Source organism: Eubalaena glacialis, chromosome 3 (assembly GCF_028564815.1).
Source record: "Eubalaena glacialis isolate mEubGla1 chromosome 3, mEubGla1.1.hap2.+ XY, whole genome shotgun sequence".
In the NCBI taxonomy this organism is placed as follows: Eukaryota; Metazoa; Chordata; class Mammalia; order Artiodactyla; family Balaenidae; genus Eubalaena; species Eubalaena glacialis.
The window spans coordinates 114,186,058-114,209,772 of NC_083718.1; the positions used below are offsets into that span (position 1 = coordinate 114,186,058).

Consider the following 23,715-nt stretch of genomic DNA (forward strand, 5'->3'; position numbering starts at 1 on the left):
ATGCTTGTTGCAGCGTGTTATACCTCTGTGTTTCTGTGCATGTCCTTACCTCTGTTTTCTCCCATTTTTTTCTTTCTCATCAGACACCAGTTTACTAGAGGTAAAAAAGAAAAAAGAAAAGAAAAGGAAAGAAAATTAGTTTAGCGACTATCTTAAGTACAAGTCGAAGTCTGAGAGACAAACAAATTTGGTGACATTATCCCTCAGGGTTAATGAGGAGTGGCTTTCCAGCCCTGCAAGTTTCACTTTACCATAAAATGTTGCATTAGTAGGAATTAAATTATAATTTTTATTGGTTACGTACCTAAACTGAATTTAATATTTTGACTCCAGATCAATTATTTTTCTTTTAATAAAGAAGTATTCTTAAAAAACCCTATTTTGTGTATCTCAAAAACACAGTAGGAGAAAACAGATTTCATTTTCTTCCATCCTCCAGATCTTCAGATTTGTTCTTGGTCCCTGTGCTGAACCATTTAGGCAATAACATTCCATAAATCTAATCTCCTCATAAATGAATTCTGTAGCCGGTTTTCCCTTCATTCCCAGCTTCCTTTAGACTTGTCAAAAAAACAGGAACAAGTGCACCATCTTATCGATGGAAAGTAAATGATGAGAAAGTTGGCCAAGATGGTGCCAGATTGCTGTCTTTCTGGATTGTGGGAATTCCCTGGAGGCAGAAACATGGCCTGTTCTCACCTTTGGGAGCTGTACTTCCAGATTGTGCTCAGAGAATAGGAATTTTTACCCTAATACTGAACATAATTTTATTTTAATCCTTCCCAGGGCAATTCTTAGAAATAATTTTTGGGGAGTAATGGCTAGGGAGTAGTATGAGAACATCTTATCTTAGATATTCTATTAATCATTCTAAAAGCTCATAAAGAAAACATTTTTTCAATTGGAGAAAATATTTTCATTTATTTATTTCTCCCCCCCCTCAGGGGGCTTTATATCTCTAATAGTAAGTGAAATTTGTAAAGTATTTGCATGTATAGGGTTTCATTTGATCTGTGAGTCGAGCCTGTCATAAAGTAAGAGAAAGAGAGATTATGGGAATCTTAAAGACAAGGTCAAACAACTAATAGTTGGCAGACCTGGATTTAGAATGCAGTTCTTGGATCTCCTGGTCCAGTGCTCCTCCTGTACCACTATGTCTCTAATTCAAGGACTCTTCTCTTGCAACGCCCAGTGGTGACTTCTGGGACGTGCTCCTTCTGCTACCTTTTCTCTTCAGGTTATAAAAAAATATGAAACAAAACAACCCCACATCCTCACAGAGTTGCGTAAATCCCCTCTGATACTTCTCCGTTGTATAGTGGTATCTTGCTTAGATGGAAGAGTAGAGTGCCCTTTATAGCTTGGCACTTCCCAACACTTGGAGAATTTAGATTCTTAAAGAAGCTCTGCCCACTGTTTCCCTTTGAACATTTAAAGACACAACTTGAACACAGGAAGTTCTTCAACATGGTTGCACCATGATTTCAATGCAACAATATGCAGCTATGCAATGGCTTTTGGCCCCAGAAGTTGGCGTTGACTTCTTGGAAGAGGGTTGGTTTGTCAAGAGAAAGGTTTGGATTTAGATATTCACTTGGAGAATGAATGAAACTACGATAAGATATGCTTGAGGAATTGTTCTGTTAAAAAAAAAAAATCTGGCTGTTTTTTCCTGAGAAATCCACAGTGCAGGTTTTAGAACGTTATACGCTCTTTTGCCTATCTTTTTCCTATCAAGGATAAGCTTCAGCCGTAAGCCAGGTTTTATTGTTGAAAAACCCAGGTGGGAGCTGTGGTAGAAGGTCCCCCTTTGGATTTTAATGGTGGTGCGTTCCACAGCTCCATCCCCAAGGAGCTGTAGCTCCAGTGAGTTGTAATGTAAGATGGTATAAACACGAACATATGTTGTGTACACTGCATGAGCTTGGGGCCTTCCAGGTGCTTTTTCCTGGAGCTTTGTTTTTGCATCATATCCTGATGCTTGTCACGTTCCCTCTCATAAAGCTCAGTTAGAGCCAGGCTGTGCTATTGGCCGAGAAATCACCTTGGGTGTCCTTTCTTACAGATTCTTGCATCCTGTGGAGGTAGAAGGGATTTTCAGCTCAGGGGCAGAGTAGATCCTGCGGTGCCAGTCCCACAGTCTGTGGGAGTTTGTCCCTCTTCGCAGCTGACAGCATTGCGGAAGTCCCTGTGGGACAATAACAGAAACCCTTATTAGCCAATGGTGTTGTTGGAATAAAATCTCCCCACTGAAGTGTCTTGGTCCCAGACTATAATGTTACCCCTTGATTCCCTCTGCATCTTTACCACTTTTATTACAGCTGAACACACGCTCCTCATTAGTACTCTGGGTGATACGGGGAATCAGTGTGCTGGAAATTATGTGGAATAGGTACCAGATGTTTGTGTCAACTTGGTATGCATTGGTGTTTAGAATGCTTAAGGATCCCATTTATTAAATGTGAAAATTACTTACTATACCTTCCCCTAAACAATAACTCTCCCCCTCCCCAACCCCCAATATTTTTCTTTGTGTTGCATGAGGTGTGATATTAATTTCTTTGGGGACAGATTAAATTTAATGTGTGTGCAGCAAATGCATCTGTTCCCAAATGCTTTGTCTGCATTTTGTCAAGTCTGAGGGCTGGCCTGCAGCCAGTGGGGATGTGGGGTTCTGTAACTGAGACTGGAATGCTATGTTGCAGCTAAAGGATATAATGAAAGGGTGAGTCCGTTTACATTTTTTTCTTTAAGTGGAACTGGGAAGTTAGACATTCATGTTATAGCCAGACCTTAGGAACATTTCCCATGTGTGCAGATAAGCAAGCATTAGTGAGAAAGAGGAAGACAGTTGGTAAAATGAGAAATGAGCTTGTGCTTTCTCATTAAATTTATGAAGTCTTTTAAGTCAACCAAAAGGTTGCAAGTGTGAACCAAGCAGTTTATTTTATTATATTTTATTTTATTAGACATGAATTAATGTCTGTGTTTGGCTAAGGCATTGGCCTGTTCATCAAGTCCTGAGGTGAAGGACTGGAGAATGCAGGGCAGAAGCAGGCATTGCCTTGTCATGGGAAGAACTTGGATCTGGAGTCTGAGAGACCCCAGATTCGAATCCCACCCTGCCACTTACTGATGGTATGTGACCTTTGGTAAGTTGCTTAACCTCTCTGAGGCCCAGTTTCCACCACTGTGAAGTGGGAGTTTTAGCACAATCTTTACAGTGGTGTTGTGAGGATTAGAAACAATATGTACACAGCATGTGGCTCAGAGAAGGTGCATGATAACTGTTTTCATGAAGAATTAAACCCTCGCTTATCACAGGGCTCCCACCATATGCTTCACAGTGTTCCTCCAGGTGGCCCAGCTGCTGAACAGAGGGCCCTGCTTGGGGAAGGAGGCCACTTGGTCAGGGCCACCTGGTGAGTTTCTCACCACAGGGTTTACTTGAATTTGTGCTGCCTTCAGGGCAGTAAACGTTTTTACTCAATAGAAGTAGCATCTTATAGATGAATAGGGGCTGTGTGTCTGTCCTGGTGGCCAAGGAGGGTGTACTGAGCAGGAAAAACAGAGTCTGACTTAAGTTGGATTCTTTTGAGAATTACCCCCAAAGAATTCTGGACAGGCCATGTACTAGATGTCTGGAATAAACAGAAATATCCAGATTGGGAGACAACAGTGAGGAACATCTCTGGGGGTGTGTTACTGTCAGGAAGCACTTTACTGAAATATTCACCCAGCTCTGTGGCTTGCAGCAATTTACTTATAGTGGGAATAATATCCGTTCTACCCACTTTACAGAATTTCTATAAAACGCTTTTTAATTATAAAGTACAGTGCAAGGTTAACAGGAGTGTTGCTTATGAATATTGTTGCTTTCAGCCAGCATTTCTTTTTTTTGGCTGCGTTGGGTGTTCGTTGCTGTGCGTGGGCTTTTCTCTAGTTGCGGTGAGCGGGGGCTACTCTTCATTGCGGTGCGTGGGCTTCTCACTGTGGTGGCTTCTCTTGTTGCGGAGCACGGGCTCTAGGCGCACGGGCTTCAGTAGTTGTGGCTCGCGGGCTCTAGAGTGCAGGCTCAGTAGTTGTGACACACGGGCTTAGTTGCTCCGCGGCATGTGGGATATTCCCGGACCAGGGCTCACACCCGTGTCCCATGTATTGGCAGGCGGATTCTTAACCACTGCGCCACCAAGGAAGTCCCTCAGCCAGCATTTCTTTCCTCTGTCATCTGTGCCCTGTTGATTCTTACTGTGGTAAAGTAGCTTTTGCTGTGCCACTCAGCGTCATCACCAGAGCATGTGCTCACTTGCCTCTGGAGTGTGAGGGAGAGATTGCTCAGGGGAGGAAGGGCTTTGGGTTTCTAGCAGTGGCCACAAGAGAAACTCCCAGCCCTCTGAGGCTGTCAGTGAGAGCCTACACTAGCAGAGCTCACAGGTCACCACAAAAGTGAGGACTTGAGTCAGATAGGGTTTCGGAGCATGTTTTCCTGGTTTCTGAGCCTTTGTGACTGTGAGGTACTGTACTTGGGCCCCGTGGTGGTCGTGTGAGAATCATGGCCACCTGCCTACTTCAGGCTTGTGTGGTAGCGCCTGGGGAGGGGATCAACTCTTCCCAGGTGGAAGCTCTTCTAACTGGAGTTGGAGCTGGCATTGTGTGGGCAGCCCGCTGTGGACACCACCGTGAGGCCGTTGGGGAAGGATGGGAGACCAGTTTCTGGAGGCAGGCCGTGGCTGCAGGAGAGGGGCAGGAGGGCCTGGGGGCCGACCCAGGGGGTGGCAGGATGAGGCCGGGGGTGTGCTGTGCTATGGGAGAGGGAGGATTGTTACGCCACCTGGAGAGAAGGTCTTGCCAGACCGTGTTTGGCATGAGAGGACAAAAACAGGTTTGCATTTCCTGCTTTCTGTGACATTTGAGGGTGGGGAAGCCCTGATGAAGACTTGATTCTTAGCAACCAAAAACGTCACCTCCTTCAGCTCAGGATCGATTTTTTTCGCTTTACCGTAAGATCGAAGCTTTGGCTACTAGGTAAAGAGTCGAAGGAAGAACTCTAAGATACAGTCTCCTATTGGTATGAAATCCTTTGCACATGGATCACCTCATTGTTCTTTCCCTTTTCCTCTCTTACTCCCTTCCGTCATTAATATTTGAGTGCATACTGTGTGCCAGACATTATGCTGGGCTAAGGGATACAGCAAAAAACAGAATGATTGGGTTCCTTTGTTTTGTGGTATTTGTAGTCTTTGGGTGTATGCAGACGTTAAACAAATAATTGCACAAATAATTATATAAGTATAACCACATGAAGTGCAGTGAAGAGAAATAGAGAGTATGAAAAATGTATATCTAATGTTGTAAAAGAGGTAAGAGAAGCTTCCTTGAGAGATCTGAGTAGGAGTTCATCACACCAAGGCAGAGGAAAGGGATAGGAATGGTAGGGAAAGTGTTGCTGAAAGAAACCTTGTATGTGCAGGTCCCGGTGGGAAGAAGGTTGAAGTAAAATAAAGCCTGTATATTAATTAACGCAGGTCAAGCTGTAAGTGTCAGAAAACTCAAAATAATATTGGCTTGAATAAGAGAAAAGTTACATGTGTTTCATATTAAAAAAAAGAAAAACAAAAAACAGTCCAGAGCTAATTCAACAGGTCCATGTTTATCATGACCCAGGCAACTTCTGTCTTATTGCTTTGTCTGACTCAGCATGTTGCTTCCATCTTATGGCCTAAAATGGCTGCTTTAGCTCCGTTCATCACATCTGTATTCCAAACAGCAGGAAGGAGGAAAGGGCAGAAGAGCACAACTCCTTCTTTTCTTAAGAAACTTCTTAGAAATTGCATGTATCACCTCTGGTTACATCTTATTAGCCAGAATTTCGTCACATGGCCATACCTAGCTGCAAGCATTAGCTAGAACTTCCAGTACAATGTTGAAAAGGAGTTATGAGAGGGGATGTCCTTGTCTTGTTGATCTTAGTGATCTTGATCTTAGTGAGAAAGCTTTTAGTTTCTCACTATTAAGTACAACATTAGCTGCGGGATTTTTTGTACACGTTCTTTAGAATAGAAGTTCCCATCTGTTTCTAATTTGCTGAGTTTTTTTAATCACGAATGACTGTTAGATTTTGTAAAACGCTTTTTCTGCTTCTATTGATATGATCATGTGTTTTTTTTTTCTTTAGCCAGTTAGCGAGATAGATTATATTAATTGATTTTCAAATGTTGCATACCTAGGATAAACCCCACTTGACTGTGGTGTATAATTCCTTGTATACATTGTTGGATTCGATTTGCTAATATTTTGTTGAGAATTTTTGTACCTATGTTCACAAGAGATATTGTTCTGTAGTTTTCTGGCAATGTCTAGCTCAGGTATTAAGGTAATGAGTTAGAATGAGTTAGGAAGTATTTGTTCCGCTGTTATCTTCTGAAAGAGATTGTAGAGAATTGGTATAATTTCTTCCTGAAATGTTCAGTAGAATTCACCAGTGAGCCCATCTGGGCCTAACATTTTTTTTTTTTTTTTTTAATTGGAGTATAGTTGCTTTACAATGTTGTGTTAGTTTCTGCTGTACAGCAAAGCGAATTGTTTATTCATATACATATACATATATCCACTCTTTTTTAGATTCTTTTCCCATATAAGTCATTATAGAATATTGAGTAGAGTTCTCTGTGCTTTATAGTAGGTCCTTATTAGTTATCTATTTTATATATAGTAGTGTGTATATGTCAATCCCAATTTCCCAATTTATCCCCCCCTTCCCCCCTGGTAACCATAATTTTGTTTTCTACATCTGTGACTTTATTTCTGTTTTGTAAATAAGTTCATTTGTGCCTTTTTTTTTTTTAGATTCCAGATATAAGTGATATCATATGATATTTGTCTTTCTCTGTCTGACTTACTTCACTCAGTATGACAATCTCTAGGTCCATCCATGTTGCTGCAAATGGCATTATTTTGTTCTGGGCCCAACATTTTTTAATGAAAACTTTCACTTTACAGAGATACTAGCCCTGGAGGCAGGTCTGAGTCTGAGGCCTTGAGCGACTGGGGCAAGCTCAGAAGGGTTACTTAAGTTCATTGAACTCACTTTCCTGTTCTTTACAATGAGGATAATACGAAGCCTTATGGTGGTATTGAAAGGATGTATAGCACCTAGCACTGCCCAGCCTACAGTGAGCACTTAATGGGAGCTATTTATTTACTTACTTACTTATTACTTACTTGCTTACTTTCTTTACTTACTTACTAGACCAGACTGACATTGTGTGTTGAACTGTTGAAGGCACCATGTCTTATATACCCTTGGAGGATGGGGTAGATAGTTCCTAGTTTTTTCCTTTTCCTTTCCTTACTTTCCTTCCCTTCCCCTCCCTCCCTTCCTTCCTTCCTTCCATTTTCTTTCTTTCTCTCTCTCTCTCTCTCTCTTTCTTCCGTCCCTCCCTCCCTCTCTCCCTCCCTTCCTTCCTTCCTTCCTTCCTTCCTTTCTGGGTCTTTTTGGCTTCAGGATGTATTAATAATATGTTGAACGTTTTTCTTTTTTAAACTTGGAGGACAAAAAATTCATCAAGGCATCTCAACAACCAACACTACTCTAGTGTGTCTGATGGTCAGGGACACTCTATACTGAGCATATTTAAACATTGACCCCAGGGGGTCTCTTTAAAGTGCAGCTCTTCTGTCACTTGATCAGAGTGCACCTTGTACATTGCTTTCTCTTTTTTTTTCACCTTAGACTGACTTGTATAACACATGGCTGGAGCTGCAGCCCATAAAGTGGGGGTCTGCCCTGTCTTAGACTCTGGTAGGACAGAGAACAGACACTCTTAAGGTGAAGAGTGCCCATTTTCAGTGCTGGGGGCATCCCCTCTCTGATTCCCTCCCCCTTTGGGTAAGACCTTATCCTCTGGTTTGTTGCCAGTGAGTTTTGCTCTCACCCAGTGTGGAGATGAGCAGTGTAGTGACTTAAGGAAGACCCTAATGGGTGATGGTGGTATGTAAGGAGGAGGGCAAGTCAAGCAGATTGCAAGCCTTTTGCAGATGTGTTTTAGGTGGAACTATAGTCCAGTCAGAGCTTTGTACATACATACAAAAATGGAACTGAAAAGTATTTTTATTTGTGCTTAATTTGTGATAATGGGAAATTCATGGCAGGAGACTGTGAAACCAATTCAGAAGGGTTTCCCAGTGTGGGTAGCAATAGCTGCTGCAAGTCGCCAGGGTTGATTAGGAGTAGGAGACTTCTTCTGGAGCTCTGGGCTGTGAAATATGTCACTGTGACTGGTGAGGGCAGGAGGAGGGGGTGGGGGCACCTGCTCATACTGTTTGCCGTGCTTGGGGAATTCAGGGAATCATGCGTCCAGTACCTCCTGACTTTGCTGCCGTGACATCTTCCTTCACCACCTCTGTTTCTCAGAAAGCAGCTGGGCACAGGAGAGCAATACAGAGGGTGGCAGTGATTATTTGAGAAGGTACATACTTCATTTCAGATAACAGTTGATAACTGTTATCAACCTAGATAATTTCCATGAGTTCTGAAATAGACTTGCACACCAGTTGGGGTGTCTGCGTATAGCACAGCAGTGGGGATACAGGATTGTCTGCTTTGAACTGTGTTTGCATTTTAGACCGGGGCTAATCCCAGAGAGTATTTTTATTATGTAGAAGTCAGGAAGAACTACTTGGAGTGCATTCAGGTCTTTTATCGGGTTCCATTTGGAAGGTCGGGGTTTAGGATGCTGTATGTTCAAGTCCCAGTCTCCTCAGCTAATTGAGGACAGCACCAAGCTTACAGAGGTATGTAAGGTTTAAGTATCGCTGAGTCCTTTTTATTTCTGGATGTCCTTCCCTATCAGTTCAGCTAATGTATGTCACACCACTGTAGCAATCTGTTTCCCGTATTAGCTCCTTACAGCCAAATCCAAGTCCCCAGAATGGGGCCCTAATCACTGATCAGAGAGGGAGCAGTTTTTTCTTTAAGCTCAATGATTCATTTAATAAATATTTTTTGGGCATTTCCTACATGTGAGGCACTGTGATGGGTGCTGAGGATACAAAGAGAGTAACCCACAGCTGTCAGGGAGGTCCCACTGGACTGGCAAAGACGGACATATACACTGGTGGTTACAGTGTAGAAAATGAAACAGCCGAGACAGGCAGAGGAATTATGGGAGCACAGAGGAAGTGCACCTTCCTCAGTTTGGGATGTTCGTTTTGGGGGTGGAGGTAGAGCAGACAAGGAATTTGGGAAAAGGAAACAAGCTTGAATAAAGACATAGAGTGAGAAACATCATGGTATGTTTCGAGACCTTTAAGCCACGTGGGGTTCCTGGAGGTGGAGGGCTTAGGCTGGAGAGCTAGGAAGGGGCTAGATCAAGAAAGGCCTTCGTGTGCCAGGTGAAGGAGCGCAGACCAGTAGTTCTCAAGGGACGGGACATAACTGCAGGGCTGGGCGGGGCAGGTCTTTGCATCTGGAATAACCATTCAGTTGAGGACCACCCTGGGTTAGGTGAACCATGTCTGTTTGGAAGGCAGCTCGGACGGAGAGCTTGAGACCAGAGGCTCCTTTCAGGAAGATCTGCAGTTGTCTAGGGACGGAGACAGTGAGGGCTGCAGGAAGTAGAGACGGGGAGGAAAGGATGGATTTCAGATTTAAGTTCTGATTGCTTAGAGGAAGCGAGAATGAGGAAGCAGGAGCCAAGCATGCCCAGGGTTCTACTTTTTCTATCTGAGGCTCTGCTCATATCCTACCTCTCTTGGGAGGATCTTTCTGACCTCTCTCAAACTTTGCTGTACAACTCTGGCCTCAGTTGCCTCTGCTCATTGCATCTTGCTTTTGTATGTTCTTAAGATTGTTTTGCTTTCCCTAAGAAGGGGAAGCACTTAAAAAGGTAGAATCTGCATCTTATACCTTTTTGGGTGCAATTTTAGGCATCTAATATTTATGCATAATATCATTGGGGCTTTCCACAACTTATTCTATTTATCTCTGGTTTTCTTCTAAGAGGGGAAGGAAGAATTGAACACAGATGTCAAATGGGAGGTTTCCTCCATCCAGAGGAATACATTCGTGGCTTGTGTGTCTAAAAGGGAATTTAATCAAATACACATCAAAAGCATCCAAAAGGAATTTAAGAGATTGGGATTTTACAAGAATAGACTAGCTTTATTGCCATTTAGTTCTGGAAACAACTTACCTGGAAAGGCACCTCTGGTGGGTTGGCAGTGGCTTGTATATTCAGAACAATTAATTTAATCATGGCACAATTAATTGCTGATTCTGAGGGGTTCATGTTTGTGATTCCCTCTGCAGGTCCAGAGCCCAGCACCCAGTGTGAACTGTCGCCTGTCAATGCCTCCCATCCAGTCCAGGCCTTGATGGAGAGCTTCACCGTCTTATCGGGATGTGCCAGCAGGGGGACGGTGGGGCTGCCCCAGGAGGTGCACGTCCTGAACCTCCGCACTGCCGACCAGGGGCCCGGCCAGCCACAGAGAGAGGTAGGTGCAGGTGCCAGCTTTCTACCCACTGACCCTAGGAATTTGTAAAGACATTTTTCTGGATGAAGAGTCCTTTTCTTCCTTTCTGGGTTTAACGAGGATGCTCATGTATGAACATAAGTGGGGAGGAGGACACAAAGTACACTCAAGAGACAGAGAAGGATTTCAGTTAATGCAGAAGGATTGCTCTCTGGACTGGGCAACTCTAAGACTTCTCTCTAGAGAGATTTTTCAGCTTTTCAACTTTCCTGGTCCCCCTCCCTGCCTCATATTGGAAAGAATGTTCTTAAGAATTTCATTTTTAAAACATGGTTGTGAAAAAACAAAATAAGGTGCCATTTCTCTGTTATTGTAAAATGTCTTTCTCATCTTCTCCTGTGCCCTGTCTTTCATCTTTCTTTGTTTTGTCTTGTGGACCTATTGCTCCTGCAGGATGAGTCAGAGGAAACAGAAACACTCTGGAATAAGGATGGCAGTACCTTGTATGTGCATGAAAGCGCTGGGGGTGGGTAGCTCCTTATGTTATCCAGGCACCTTCTTGAAGACTGTGGTGGTCTTGGTGGTGGTGATGATGACCCAAGCTCAAAGTGACTCAGTATTTCCTCTATCCTCAGCCCTGTTTGAAGCACTCATACACTTATTGCATGAAGTCCTATTACTACCCTCAATTTACAGGTGACAGGCGCAATGGTAACTCACTTGCCCAAGGTCATTACCATAAGAGAGAAATGGCCTCCCTTTCTGGTGGCTCAGAAATGACCTGGGTTGTGGATAATGGTCCCCCTGCTTCTTTTAAGATAACACACAGTTGTCATTCTTTCTGTTTCTAAGCTTCTGTGTCAGAAATGTTATCACTCAGGTATTATCTCTCCAGGAAGAGAGAAACCACAATAAACCATGATCACAGTGAAGTGTAGAGAAACTAATACAGAGCAGAATTTATCTTTGAGCTTTCTTCTGGTCAGGAAAGTTAATTTCCAGAACTGTTTGTTTATGTGCCTCAACCACTCTTCTTTTTGTGGGGTGGCGGGGGGGATGGTGCGGGTAGGAATAGGAGAGGCGAGGTGTCCAAAAGGAAAAGCAAACTGATTTTAATCTTGTGAAAGTGTGCAGAGTTGGCTCATTTCAAAGACAAATCATCTAACCTTTCCAGCTACATTGGAAATTATTGTTAATACTCTTGGTTGCTTGCCATTGTTGCTGCAACACATATTTCAGGTCGGATTTCTTTATCCTAGTAATGCGTCTTTAATTCTTAACTTATGGGGGAGAATTTGGGTGGGAGGGAAAGGAAGGGAGGAGGAAGTGCAGTTCCTATGAAGCCTTGCTGACTCCAGCAATTCTTTAGTGGCAATAATTACTCATATTATATATGCTCTCTCAGAAGAACCAAGAAAGAAAAGCAAGTCCGAGCGATTACAGAAGCGGCAGAAATTCTGCGTGCTAAATTGTGTGGTACTGTTGTTGATTCTGAAAATAGATGCACATAAGACTACTGAAACAAAAGAAAAATACCTCAAGGAATGACAGCAGAGCTCTCCCACACTTATATTGACTGTGTTAGATCAAAATAGACATGGCTGTACTGAAGATACGGAAAATTAGCTGGCATCAAGGGACGTCGTACGTTCAGTGAAGAAGTAAAGTGGGCCTACGGGGGATAGTCTGTAAAACTTGTTTAAAAACCTGAACAATTAGGTATCTCTCATGTTCTTCACGTGTGACTCTGGAGATACAGGACTGCAGCCATGCCAACAGCTTTTTAAAATCATTTGAACTACATGACCCAGCAGTTCCACACCTAAGTGTATACGCAAGAGAAAGGAAAACATACGTCCACATAAAAACTTGGCCACGATTGTTCACAGCAGCATTATTCATAATAGCTAAAAAGTGGGAACAACCTGAATGCCCATCAGCTGATGAATGGATAAATGGAATGTGGTACATATATATATCCATACAATGGAATGTTATTCAGCACTAAAAAGGAATGAAATACTGATACATGCTGCAACGTGGATGAACCTTGAAAACGTTATGCTGAGTGAAAGAAGTCAGACACAAAACACACATGCTGTCCGGAGTAGACAAATTTATAGAGATAGAAAGTAAACTGGTGGTTGTTTAGGGCTGAAGAGCAAAAGAGAGACGTGGGGGCTGACTTTATGAGTACAGAGTTTCTTTTGGGGGGACAGAAATGTTCTAAAATTAAATTATAATGATGGTTCCACAATTGAATATGAATATAGTAAATACCATTGATAAATGTCAATAAATGTGACTAACCAAAAACCATTGAGTTGTACTTTTAATGGGTGAATTTTATGGCATGTGGATTTGATGTCAGTAAAGCTGTTAAAAAACTAATTCAACCTGTCAGTATATTAATTACCCGTAAAATTTACCTTAACTATATCCACTTTTTTTTTTTAAACTAGGATCGCTTCCTCTTCCAACCTAAACCCATCCAACTCTTTCTGATATTCTCAATGGATGACTTGATTTTTATAGATATGCTATTAGATATGGTCAGTGCTAAAAATCACAGCCAGCCACAGCCAGTCAGTTCTGGAGGTTATAGTGGGAGGATCAGAGGCGGCCTTTGTGCATGTCTCTACGAAATATTAAGGGCAAATATTTTTCAAGATGAAATGATAAATGTTGTTGCTTATAAATTAGAAAAGAATGCCCTACTGGCTCCAAGCCATAATTACTTTGACTCTTATGACCGAAGTCGTCGTTTTTCATGATGTCCTCCTTAAATGTGAGGGAATTACTAAATCAACCCTATCCCCACTCCCCACCCCGACCGGCTTGTTTTGGTGCAGGATTAGCATTAAGATCTATTATAAATCATCCCTTCTCTAACATTTTACTAAATTCCTACCTCCCCGGCACCTTAAGGTTCCTCAGCTGAGGCGAGGCTGCTGCTTTTCCTGTGTGGAGGAGGTGACAGAGCCTACAACTGGAAGTAATAACCGCAGCAGGTTGACAAGATTTGGGGAAACAGTTATACTTAATTAGACAAACAATTTTATAGGCCAGCAGAGAATTTGTATCAGAAACATACTTGCTACAATAATGTATACAAAGCCCCCCCAACCCCCCACCGCCATGGCAAAGCATGGTGTTGCCATTGACTTCCCTGCTGGGTTCTCATCAGGACAGCACAGACCTGTAGTCGTATTTTTCATCTGAGACCACACCTCTCATTTGTAATCATTGGTTTTGGAAACAACAGTCCTGGAAGTGAACCAGAAACTGGAAAAAGACTCTTTGGCGACAGAGGAGGGCAGAAGAGGGTAAACAGCCCTGAGAGACCAGCTTTGTCTTTTAGAATAAGTGGGGAGATATCATCGGTTTCACCCTATGAAAACCAGCTGCCTGTGCCCTTTAACTTCAAGGTAAAATGTCCCGCCCCTCCCTCACTTCCTGCCCCTACTCTTTTCTGACCAGGCTCCATCCCCTGCCCCTACCCCTGAGTTCGGTCCCTCTGGGTGTTTCCTGATTCCTGAGAAGGGTTGTAGCACCACCAGAGGCTTGTTTACAGTAACATACTTTCATTAGTTGTTGGAATGGCAACAATTTTGTTTCCGATCATCTAATTTTTATTGTGACCTGCTTTTTCAGGGCGATGCTTCTCTTCTATTTCCCATCTATCTAACTGCTCGCTTATTATGAAAAGCCCTTAGTTAGCAGTACATATGTGTATAACAGATATGGACGTTTAAATTTACGTATTTGTTCTGACATTGAAGAAGCGACTGTTAATGGGCGTGCCATGCCAGCGACTGGCTGTAGGGGTGGAGTGCGGATCTGGGAGAATCCATTGTCATGGGAAAGGGGCCAGGTTTAATAACTTTATCCGCATCCTTCAGAAAGCTCAGAACCCTCCATGCTTGTATGTATTTACTTATTCTCTGCTTCATTCCAAAAAGGGATTTGGGATGGGCTTACAACAATAGACATACCAAGAGTGTAAGCAGAAAAGCAAAATGAGGACAAAAGAGAAGTGCAGTTTGTCAGCCATATGGGTTATGTGATGGGTACGACTGAGTTTGAAATTTGGCTCCAGGCTTCTTGGCAGGCAGGGCCAAATGGGATATGTGGTTAATCACATATGTGGCTCCAAGTTACTTTTCCTTGGTACCTTCTCTGAGGACTGTGGCATACAATTGTTCCTTTCCTGGTTCTCTTTGAGGGCGGGAGAGACCACAATTGGGAGAAAGAGAAGGAAGTAAACGCATCTAAATGCTAACAGTTCTGCTTGCCTCTTAACAGCTCCTGTAGGCCCCAAATAACAGTAACAGTGACCACAGTGGTGATGAAGTGCCAGCTGTGGGCCAGCCACCTGCCCGGCACCTGTGCCATCTCCGCCCATCCTCACTGTCGGCCGGAAAGGGAGGGAGGCCTAGGGAGGTTCACGGCAGACCCTAGGGCATGCAGCCCATCTCTGAGCCGGTGTGTGACTCTACAGTCCAAGGTTTTCCCACACGTCAGTCCACTTCCCTTTCACCTTTAGCTCTGACCTTGCTCCCAGCTATGAAACCTGCCACCCTGTCTCACTTGGCTCTACCTGTTCCACGAGGCAGCACATCTCTCACCCAAGGTTTGGGTTTCCTGCATAGGCTTGTGATAGCTCTTTCTGATGCTCAGAGTTCCTTTTCGTTCCCTTCCTTGTGGCTTTGGGGCAGTAATGAGGGTGTTTTTTTGTGTGGCATTGTCTCTTTTTTCCTTTCTGACTTAGAAGGTTATCACATCAAGTGTCAGTAATTATAAAATGCAGGACTAAGCTCAGGAGCCCTTGCACTCTATGTGGCTGTTAATCCTACACTAAATGTCACCTCCCATCTGTTTTTCACAGTTGATCATTTTCCTCCCCCCACCACCACCCCAAATAAAGCTTTCAACTGCCTCCACAAAAAGTAACTCACCTGTCTTCTGCTAGTAATCCATGACTTGTAACCAAACTTGCTTGAACTGTGTGACAAAGGAGAACAAACACATTAAGGGACTCTTCCTGCTATGCGTGAAACGCAGGACCTTCAGTGTGTGGACTTTGCCATCTGATTTGACATCTTTTTTGCTTACTTTGAGGAATCTTGCAGTTCAGGGATTAAACATTTTGGAGAGCCCTACTACCTACCTACTTACCTATCTATCTATCTGTCGTCTTTCCCATTTCCACAATATTAGTAGGTTGACAACTTCTCTCTTTTTGTTCCCCTCCCCCTCAGTTATTAAAATATAATGGAACAGTGCAGGGGTAGGGGGAATGGGTGTGTGTCTTACCTTTACCCATCACCACTAAAAGAACTGATAAAAAATTTCAAGACTGGTTTTTTGGAGAGTATACACATGGGAGCAGAAATATCAAATGAACACTAGCATACTAGTCACCTTCCTTCTCTTATCCGGGACATTTCCCCTCTGCTGTTATTCATGAATGACTTCCCAGTGCTAGTCCTGTGTATATGCTGGGGAAAAAACCTCAAACAAACTCAAGGCTATTTATATTTCAGAGATCTTGTGTGCAGCGTGTGCTAATAAGCAAGTGTCACAGTAAACTCCTCACACACAGACACTATATACTGATGAAATTCAGTTACTAAACAAACACCTTCCATGTGTAAACACTGCCTGGTGTTTGTTTAAATGGAAGTTGTTTTGGAAATCACCCCAGGCTGACAGGTAAGGTTATCTTTGAACCTGCATTTTGTCACAGACCTACAGCAGATCTATGAGAAAGTTACACCGACAACGAGGGTCACATTTCTCTAAAGGCATTCATCTCTCTTTCTCTCTCTTTCCCTTTTTCTTTCTCTCTCTCCTCTTCCCTCTCCCTCTCCCTTTCTTCTCTTCTCTCTCCCTTCCTCTTTCCCTCTCTCCCCTCCTCCTCCCTTCCCGAATTCGTTTGACTGTTGTTCTGGAAATTATTTCGTTAACTTGAAAGGCCACTGAACCTGGCTCTTACGTAGGATTGGAGGCCCTAAATGAATAGGGCAGTCACATCATTTAAAACAAGTTGCTACTTCACTTGAAGATACTCCGTGCAGGTTAAATGATGACACCTTGCTGCGCAGTATGAAGGTGCCAGGCCAGGACTGGAGAGAGGAGCAGGGCTGGGGCTAGCCAGGCCGCTAGACCTCCGGCTGCTGTTTCCACAGAAGGCAATGCAGGCCGGGTAGAACTGGCCACGCTAGTCATTGATGGTTTCTAACACGTTGGGGCAAGATGTTCAATCTGAAGCTACAGCTAACTTTCAAATGAGAACTCTCCAAAAACCCAGTCTTGGAATCTTAGAAAGAAGTGAAAGCAGAAATCAGAGCGATAATAGTAAACATCGAGATAGAGCAAATAAATTAGGACACAAGAAGAAGTGAAGAAGTTACAACGTTCCTACCAACACGCTGGTTAGCCATGTGGCTTAAACTTTGCCATGTATCACAGTAACACTGCCCTGGGAAAGCATGCCCCCTGCCCCACAGAAGGACTGAGCGTGGTTGGACTCTGCCATTTTAGCATGAGGTGATGCCGGTTATGTTCTTTGCTGGCTGGGAGCTGACAGACTGAAAGAGCCTCTCTCCTTATTGCCTCTTCCCCAGTCTGGAGGAGAGGCTGCCTTGACTCCTTCTAAAACTTGTCCAGCAGCAGCATTTTCCAACCAGTGTGGTGTTTGTCTTTATGGAGGTTAGGGTTACAACCCTGATCCATACTGTTGTTGCCATGGTAACTTCTCTTGACTTTTAAAAGATTGTATAATTTCCCAAAACTGTCGTAAGAAAATGTTTCTAACATTTTCTAGGAGCACCCTCCACATTTGAAAATGTGACTTTTTGGAGAGTATTTTTAAAAAGCAACAGACCAAAGTAAGGAGCGGGTGTGCAAATCTGAGACCACGATGTGCCGATTGGGCAAAGGCCCAGTTTGTGTTGCAGAGTACCCAGATATCCAACTTGTATTTTCTTGTTTCCGTTGCTGATTTGCTATCTTGACATTTTATTTGAGAATGTGAATTTACTTGCTAATACCTCTGATTTAAATGCCCAAATTCTGCAGAAGAATTTATTACTTTCAAGAGTCCCACTCCTCACTGTGTTTTCTAAATATTTCTGTGGAAATTAGACACATGTTTAATTATTTTACTTTCCTTTCTCCCACAGTGAAGAGACCGTGTATGAACTTGGCCCTGCTGATCGCCTCTCTGTACTATCTTGTTTCTCTTTTCCTCACCTGTCCCACACCTTGAATGAGTGAGTCTGTGTGTCCTGCCTTTCCCTTCTTTCCTCTCTGCAGCCTGACTTCTGCTCTCCTGAACTTGTCTCTGGAGATGCCCTTTTGACCCAACTCATAGGATGCTGGGACTGGAGAGGTGCCCTCGAGACAACCTAGTCCTAACCACCTTGTAGGGCCAGGGAGTGAAGCGATGACTTATTCACTGTCAAACAAGAATTGGTGCCCGTGCTGGACTGGACCCCAGGGACCCTGACTCCTATTGCAGAGTTCTTTCTACCGCCTAGCCTTTCCCCACTCTTACTCCTCCTCGGCTCCTTTTTCTGTGCCCCTTTTTCTGGCATCTCTCTCTGGGTTTCAGGATATTACCTTAGCTTGGTTCTCCTTCTACCTTTCCATGTGTTTTTCTGTTTCTTTCCCAACTGGTCTTTCTTCCTTCTCAGGGGTCTTGACTGAAGTGCAGTCCTTGGCCCTTGTTTTCCCCTGTCTACTCTCCCTGAGGTGGCTTGTTTGTTCTCAGGATTTGGGTTGTCACCTCCATGCCAGCAACTCCCAAAACTCTCTCCAGGGTCTCCAAAGCACCCTACCTCTTGTGTCTTACCTCAAGCTCACTACCTCTCATGTTTTACCTCAAGCTCCCAGGTGCCTGAGCTGTGCTGTGGAGGAGTGGCTATCAGTGTGGTTCTACCTGGTGTCAGATAGAGGGCTGACTTCAGCCCTGTCGCTTCCCAAGCGTGTGACTCTGGGTGAGTTACTTAATTCTCTGAGCCCCAGTTGCCTCATCTGTAAAGTGGAGATGATAGTAGTTTTTTAGAGGGTTCACTGAGGATCGAGAGACGTCTCTCTGGCCCCCGAGAGCTGGCATGTGTGCCTGGCACACAATAAACAGTCAAACACTAGCTCTTTTCTTATCTCTAAAATTGACTATAAGAACCTTTCTAAGCCAGTCTTCTCCTTACCCCCGTGCTGGTTTACCAGTCCAACTTCCCTGTCCCATCAATGGCACTGCTACCATCTGTCTGGGGACTTTTGAACCATTCGCTCAAACCCTATATTTGGTCAGTCACCAAGTTTTATTGACATTCCTCTGGAATTTCCCGAGTTTCTACGCTCCTCTCCACTTAGCTGCAGCTCCTTAACCAGTCTCCGGGGACTGGTGCCTTCAGCGTTAGGCCCTGATTCTTTTGGTTCAGCTTGTGGACCACTTCATAAAACTGATTTTCTCTAAATAATACTCCTATAATTGATTCATTCATCCATTCATTTACAGACTTATTCAATGAATTATTCATTGAGAACCTACTGTATACTAGGTAGACACTCTGCTGGATTCCTACTCATCTTTATGTCTTCAGCACTTACTGGGGGTTGAGGGAGAATAAATTTAATACAGTGTGACAAATAATATGACCATTATTTGTTATAAAATTAACAGAAGTTTGCAGGATCCCAACAGAGGGAGTGGTAACTCTATCTGCAGGGGAGGGAAGGATCCAGAAGAGAGCATTTGATGAAGGGCTTGACAGTCAAGTAGAAGTTACTGGGCAGAAGGGAAGGGAGGCTTCAACATGCACAGAGGGAAGAGCAAAACCATGTGTGGAGGAAAGTTCTTCCTTGTACATGGTGTGGCTGATGTACAGATCAGGGAGTGGCAAACTATGGCCTTTGGGCCAAATCCTGCCTGTTGCCCGTTTTTGTATGTATGTAATTTACATACCATAAAGTTCACCTGTTTAAAGCGTACAAGTCAATGGTTTTCAGTGTATTTTATAGAGTTGTGCAACTACCACCACAATCTAACTTTAGAACATTTTTAGCACTCCCAAATTTGGTACCCATTAGCAGTCATTCCCCATGCTCCCACCCCTGCCCTAGGCAACCATTAATCTACTTTCTTTATAGATCTGAAATTCTGGAGATTTTTTATAAATGGAACCACACAATATGGGTGACTTTTATCACTGGCTTTCTCACTTAACGTAATGCATTTGAGATTCATCCATGCTGTAGCGTGTATTAGTTATTTCATTCCTTTTTATTCCTGAACAGTATTCTGTTGTATGGCTATACCACATCTTGCTTATCCATTCATCAATCTGATGCCTGTTTTTGTAAATAAAGGGTTTTTTTGGGGAGGGGGTAAATAAAGTTTTATTGGCACATAGCCATGCCCATTTGTTTACGTATTGTCTGTGGCCCCTTCCTCATGACAGTAGAAGACTTGAGTAGGGTAACAAGACTGACAAAGCCCAAAATATTTACAGTCTGGCCACTTGCAAATAAAGCTTGCCAACCCCTGGAATAGAGGATGGGGCAGTGATGGGAACAGTGATGGGGGTGAGCTGGGGCCTGGGAGTGGAAGATGAGGCTGGAAAGGCCGAACAGGTAAGGATTTGGACTTAATCCTGTGGATCAGTGTTTCCCCAAGTGTGTGTGGGATGTGAACCCCCTGCATCTGAATCCCTTGGAAATGCTTAAGTGCAGATTCCTGAGCCTCACCCCTGACCTTTCAGCTGAATCTACTGCCCCACAGCTTTTTCTTAATTCCACCTGAACTTCTTTCTTAACTCTCTCAATCCTGGCCATGTTTGAAGCCCACGCGTTAAGTCTTAACTCTTCAGCAAACCCTTTCCTGATTCCTTTATCCGCCTCCATTTCCCTCTTTTCTAAATGTTGCTCTGAATTCCTCCCCCCCGCCCCTTCCAGTCTGAACTTCCGCAGAGTATGGGATTATATGTTTTCTTGTATTATTCGCTGCTGAATCACCTGTGTTAATCTTGCACAGTCTGCTGGTGAGTGGACTTCTTAAGGCCAGGAACCAAGTTGGACTCTTTTGCATTGTGATATTGGGTTTTTGCATAGTGCCGAGGACGTTAAAGTATCACTGTAAGTCTTCTTAAGCTCCTCCCCTTTTCCACAGTGTACTTTTATTTGATTTCATTATATCAGTGGACTTGGTGTTTTGTCCCCAGTCCTCCTTAACTGCTATAGCTGAGCAGGTATCCTCCACTTTGTATTATGGCTTTGATTTATTTTTTCTAATTAAATCTCATGCTACTGCAATTTACTGTATATTCTCCAGATGTCTGTGTCAGCCCGTTTCTGAGTTTTTGTTACATTTTTCTTTTTCTAAAATATTTATTTATTTGGCTGTGTCGGGTCTTAGTTGCCACACGCGGGATCTTTAGTTGCGCCATGCGAACTCTTAGTTGCAGCATGTGGAAACTAGTTCCCTGCCCAGGGATTGAACCCAGGTCCCCTGCATTGGGAGCACGGAGTCTTAGCCACTGGACCACCAGGGAAGCCCCACATTTTTCTTTACTCTTATAGATTTTAGTCCTCTGCTAGTACACTAGTTAGTCCTTTCCCTCAGATGGGTAAAAGCTATAAATGGCTTTTGACTCCATGCTACTCCCTTGGGTAGCTCATTTGAGCTGAGCCTGGTTTGAAGTTGGGCCATTGAGAACAATCTGTCCTCATGATGTAGGCGGTGATTCCCGGCCAATTCTTAATGTTGCTGGAATTAATTAAACTGATTCCTCCACTTGAAAGAGGACATTTTACTCTACCCTGTATCGTTAAATACTTAATAACTTGATTTTTTTATTTTGTTTTTTTGCTCAGTGAGCACTTAAAATATCCCTGCCTCTATAGTAATTTGTTCCCTGTTTAATGTGGCTTTTTCCTTTGTTTACTCTGGACTCAAGTCTTCGTAGCTTGTTTTCTAAGTCAGCTCTAAAGTTGCTGGTCATTGGATTTGGCAGCCTTTTCAAGCTTTACCCACCAGAACCCTACAGGAAGTTGTGTGTCGGCCAGAAGAGTCTGTTTATTTAAAGCATGGTGTCCAGCAGAAGCAATCCATTTATGAGGGTCTGGTCTTAAAGATACAGGAATCTGAATCTGTTTGGAAGACCTGCTGCTTTGGCTTCCATTGCAGTTGTGTGCTCTGTGCTTTCCTTTCCAGGCTGCCCAGGCACCTCAGCTAGACGGGTGGTTAATTGAAATAGCCCTTTCCCTGAAGCTCCTTGGCCTTGTCTGAAATACTAAAACATCAACACCCAGGTACTAGATAGCCCTTTAAAACTCATAAGAATGAGGTTAATTTTTAAAAAATAAATTGTCTTTTATTAGTTTAGCACTATTTGCTAGTATTCTGATGGGATTTTGCTCCGAGTGCACTCCTGAGTTAGAATGCTAAAACTAAGGTGAAATGGCTGTACTTTTGACTTCTGGGTACTGTTCTTTGCCCACAGTCGTCAGGCATTATCTGGGTTCTAGTCCAAGACACCCTACAATAGTGCTTTATTTATTTGTTTATTTTTTAAGATTTATTTTACTGAAGTATAGTTGACTTACAATGTTGTGATAATTTCTACTGTACAGTAAAGTGATTCAGTTTATACATATATTCTTTTTTTTTTAAATTAATTAATTAATTAATTTTTGGCTGTGTTGGGTCTTTGTTGCTGCGTGCAGGCTTTCTCTAGTTGCGGTGAGCGGGGGCTACTCTTTGTTGCAGTGCGCGGGCTTCTCATTGTCGTGGCTGCTCTTGTTGCGGAGCACAGGCTCTAGGCCCGCGGGCTTCAGTAGCTGTGGCACGTGGGCTCAGTAGTTGTGGTTTGCGGGCTCTCGAGCTCAGGCTCAGTAGTTGTGGAGCACGAGCTTAGTTGCTCCGCAGCATGTGGGATCTTCCCCAGCCAGGGCTCGAACCTGTGTCCCTTGCATTGGCAGGCAGATTCTTAACCACTGCGCCACCAGGGAAGCCCTTTACATACATTCTTTTTCATATTCTTTTCCATTATGGTTTATCACTGGATATACAATAGTACTTTATATTTCTGGCATTTTCCACCTGAACTACGGAGTCCTTTGACTAGATCTAGAATTTTTACATCCCTTGGTGGAAGAGAGGCAAATTGCAGGTAAGATTTGGCTTCTTTTGAAGATAGACTAGATTAGGTGTTACTGGGTCTAACAATAAGCCAAGGAGAGCCAGCTATAGGATTCAGGATCACTGTAATAGCCTAATTCTTGCCTAGAGCCCAAACACCACACTGTGCATATTAATTTTTATTTGTTGATACAGGTGTACACGCATCTGATTCTTTTTGAATTTGCACAGCGAGTTGGTGATGTGGCTGTAGGTTTCATGTGCCTAGCACCTATGCACTGATTTAAAGGGAAGCTGCGTTCATATCTTAAGAGGTGACCCCCCCACACGGCCTCACTCCTAGGGATGTAAGTGCATATGCAGGTGCCTTGGGAGAAAGGAATAAAGAGATATGGCAGCTGCTGAGAGGACTGAGAAATGAGAGGCAGAGGAAAATGAGGTGTCTCACTTCTCAGCTCTAGTCATGCTCCTGTTGTCTTTTCTGGTCTACGGTTGGATGTTTTGTGAGGTGGAAGTTACATGAGATTCCTACCTCAGAATAGCTCCTAAAGAACCTTGACTTTTCTTGAAGTCTTTGGTAAATTTAAACCTTAATGAAGTTAAAAACAATACTTTGCACATTTCTCTCTTACCCCTTTCAGCCTCAAGTAGATAGACATGTAGGCAAGGCTTTCCTTGGGAGAGAGTAGTTTCTGAAGATAAAGGAGAAAGTTGAAGTCCAAGGGAGCCCAGGGTCCATCTGGACACGGACATGCATGCTTTGGTGTGAGACATATGTCTCCTTTGCTTGCCATGCTGAGTCTCAGATTTGGGGGTCTTCCAAAATCCAAGGCGACTGAAGAGCTTAATTTCCAGTGGAGTCATGCGGGGGCATTTTGCCTCCGTCATCTGCCCCAGGGGACTTCTGGGGGCCAATTACCCTGCCTTCTACTCTGAACACCCCCCAGATTGTCATCTGGTGCAGCTGACCAGAGGGTGCCTGTTCCCCAGTGTGAACTCTTTCTGCTGAGCCGAGAGGCCTTTAGAGGCTTTGCTGCTGGCCCTTTATTGCTCTTTGTATGTTGTTAGTGCATGTGTTGCTGTTTCTTTTGTTT

At 43.5% G+C, this 23,715-nt stretch overlaps 1 protein-coding gene across 8 annotated transcripts in view; it reads left to right on the top strand.

The window, feature by feature from the left end:
* TGFBR3 (transforming growth factor beta receptor 3) overlaps positions 1–23,715 on the top strand; it is a 198,254-nt gene that overhangs the window by 74,566 nt on the left and 99,973 nt on the right. For all 8 annotated transcript variants that reach the window (XM_061183899.1, XM_061183898.1, XM_061183896.1 and 5 more), the window contains exon 3: positions 10,310–10,494. In XM_061183899.1, the coding sequence (XP_061039882.1) occupies positions 10,310–10,494 (185 nt within the window). The remainder of the gene's footprint in view (positions 1–10,309; positions 10,495–23,715) is intronic.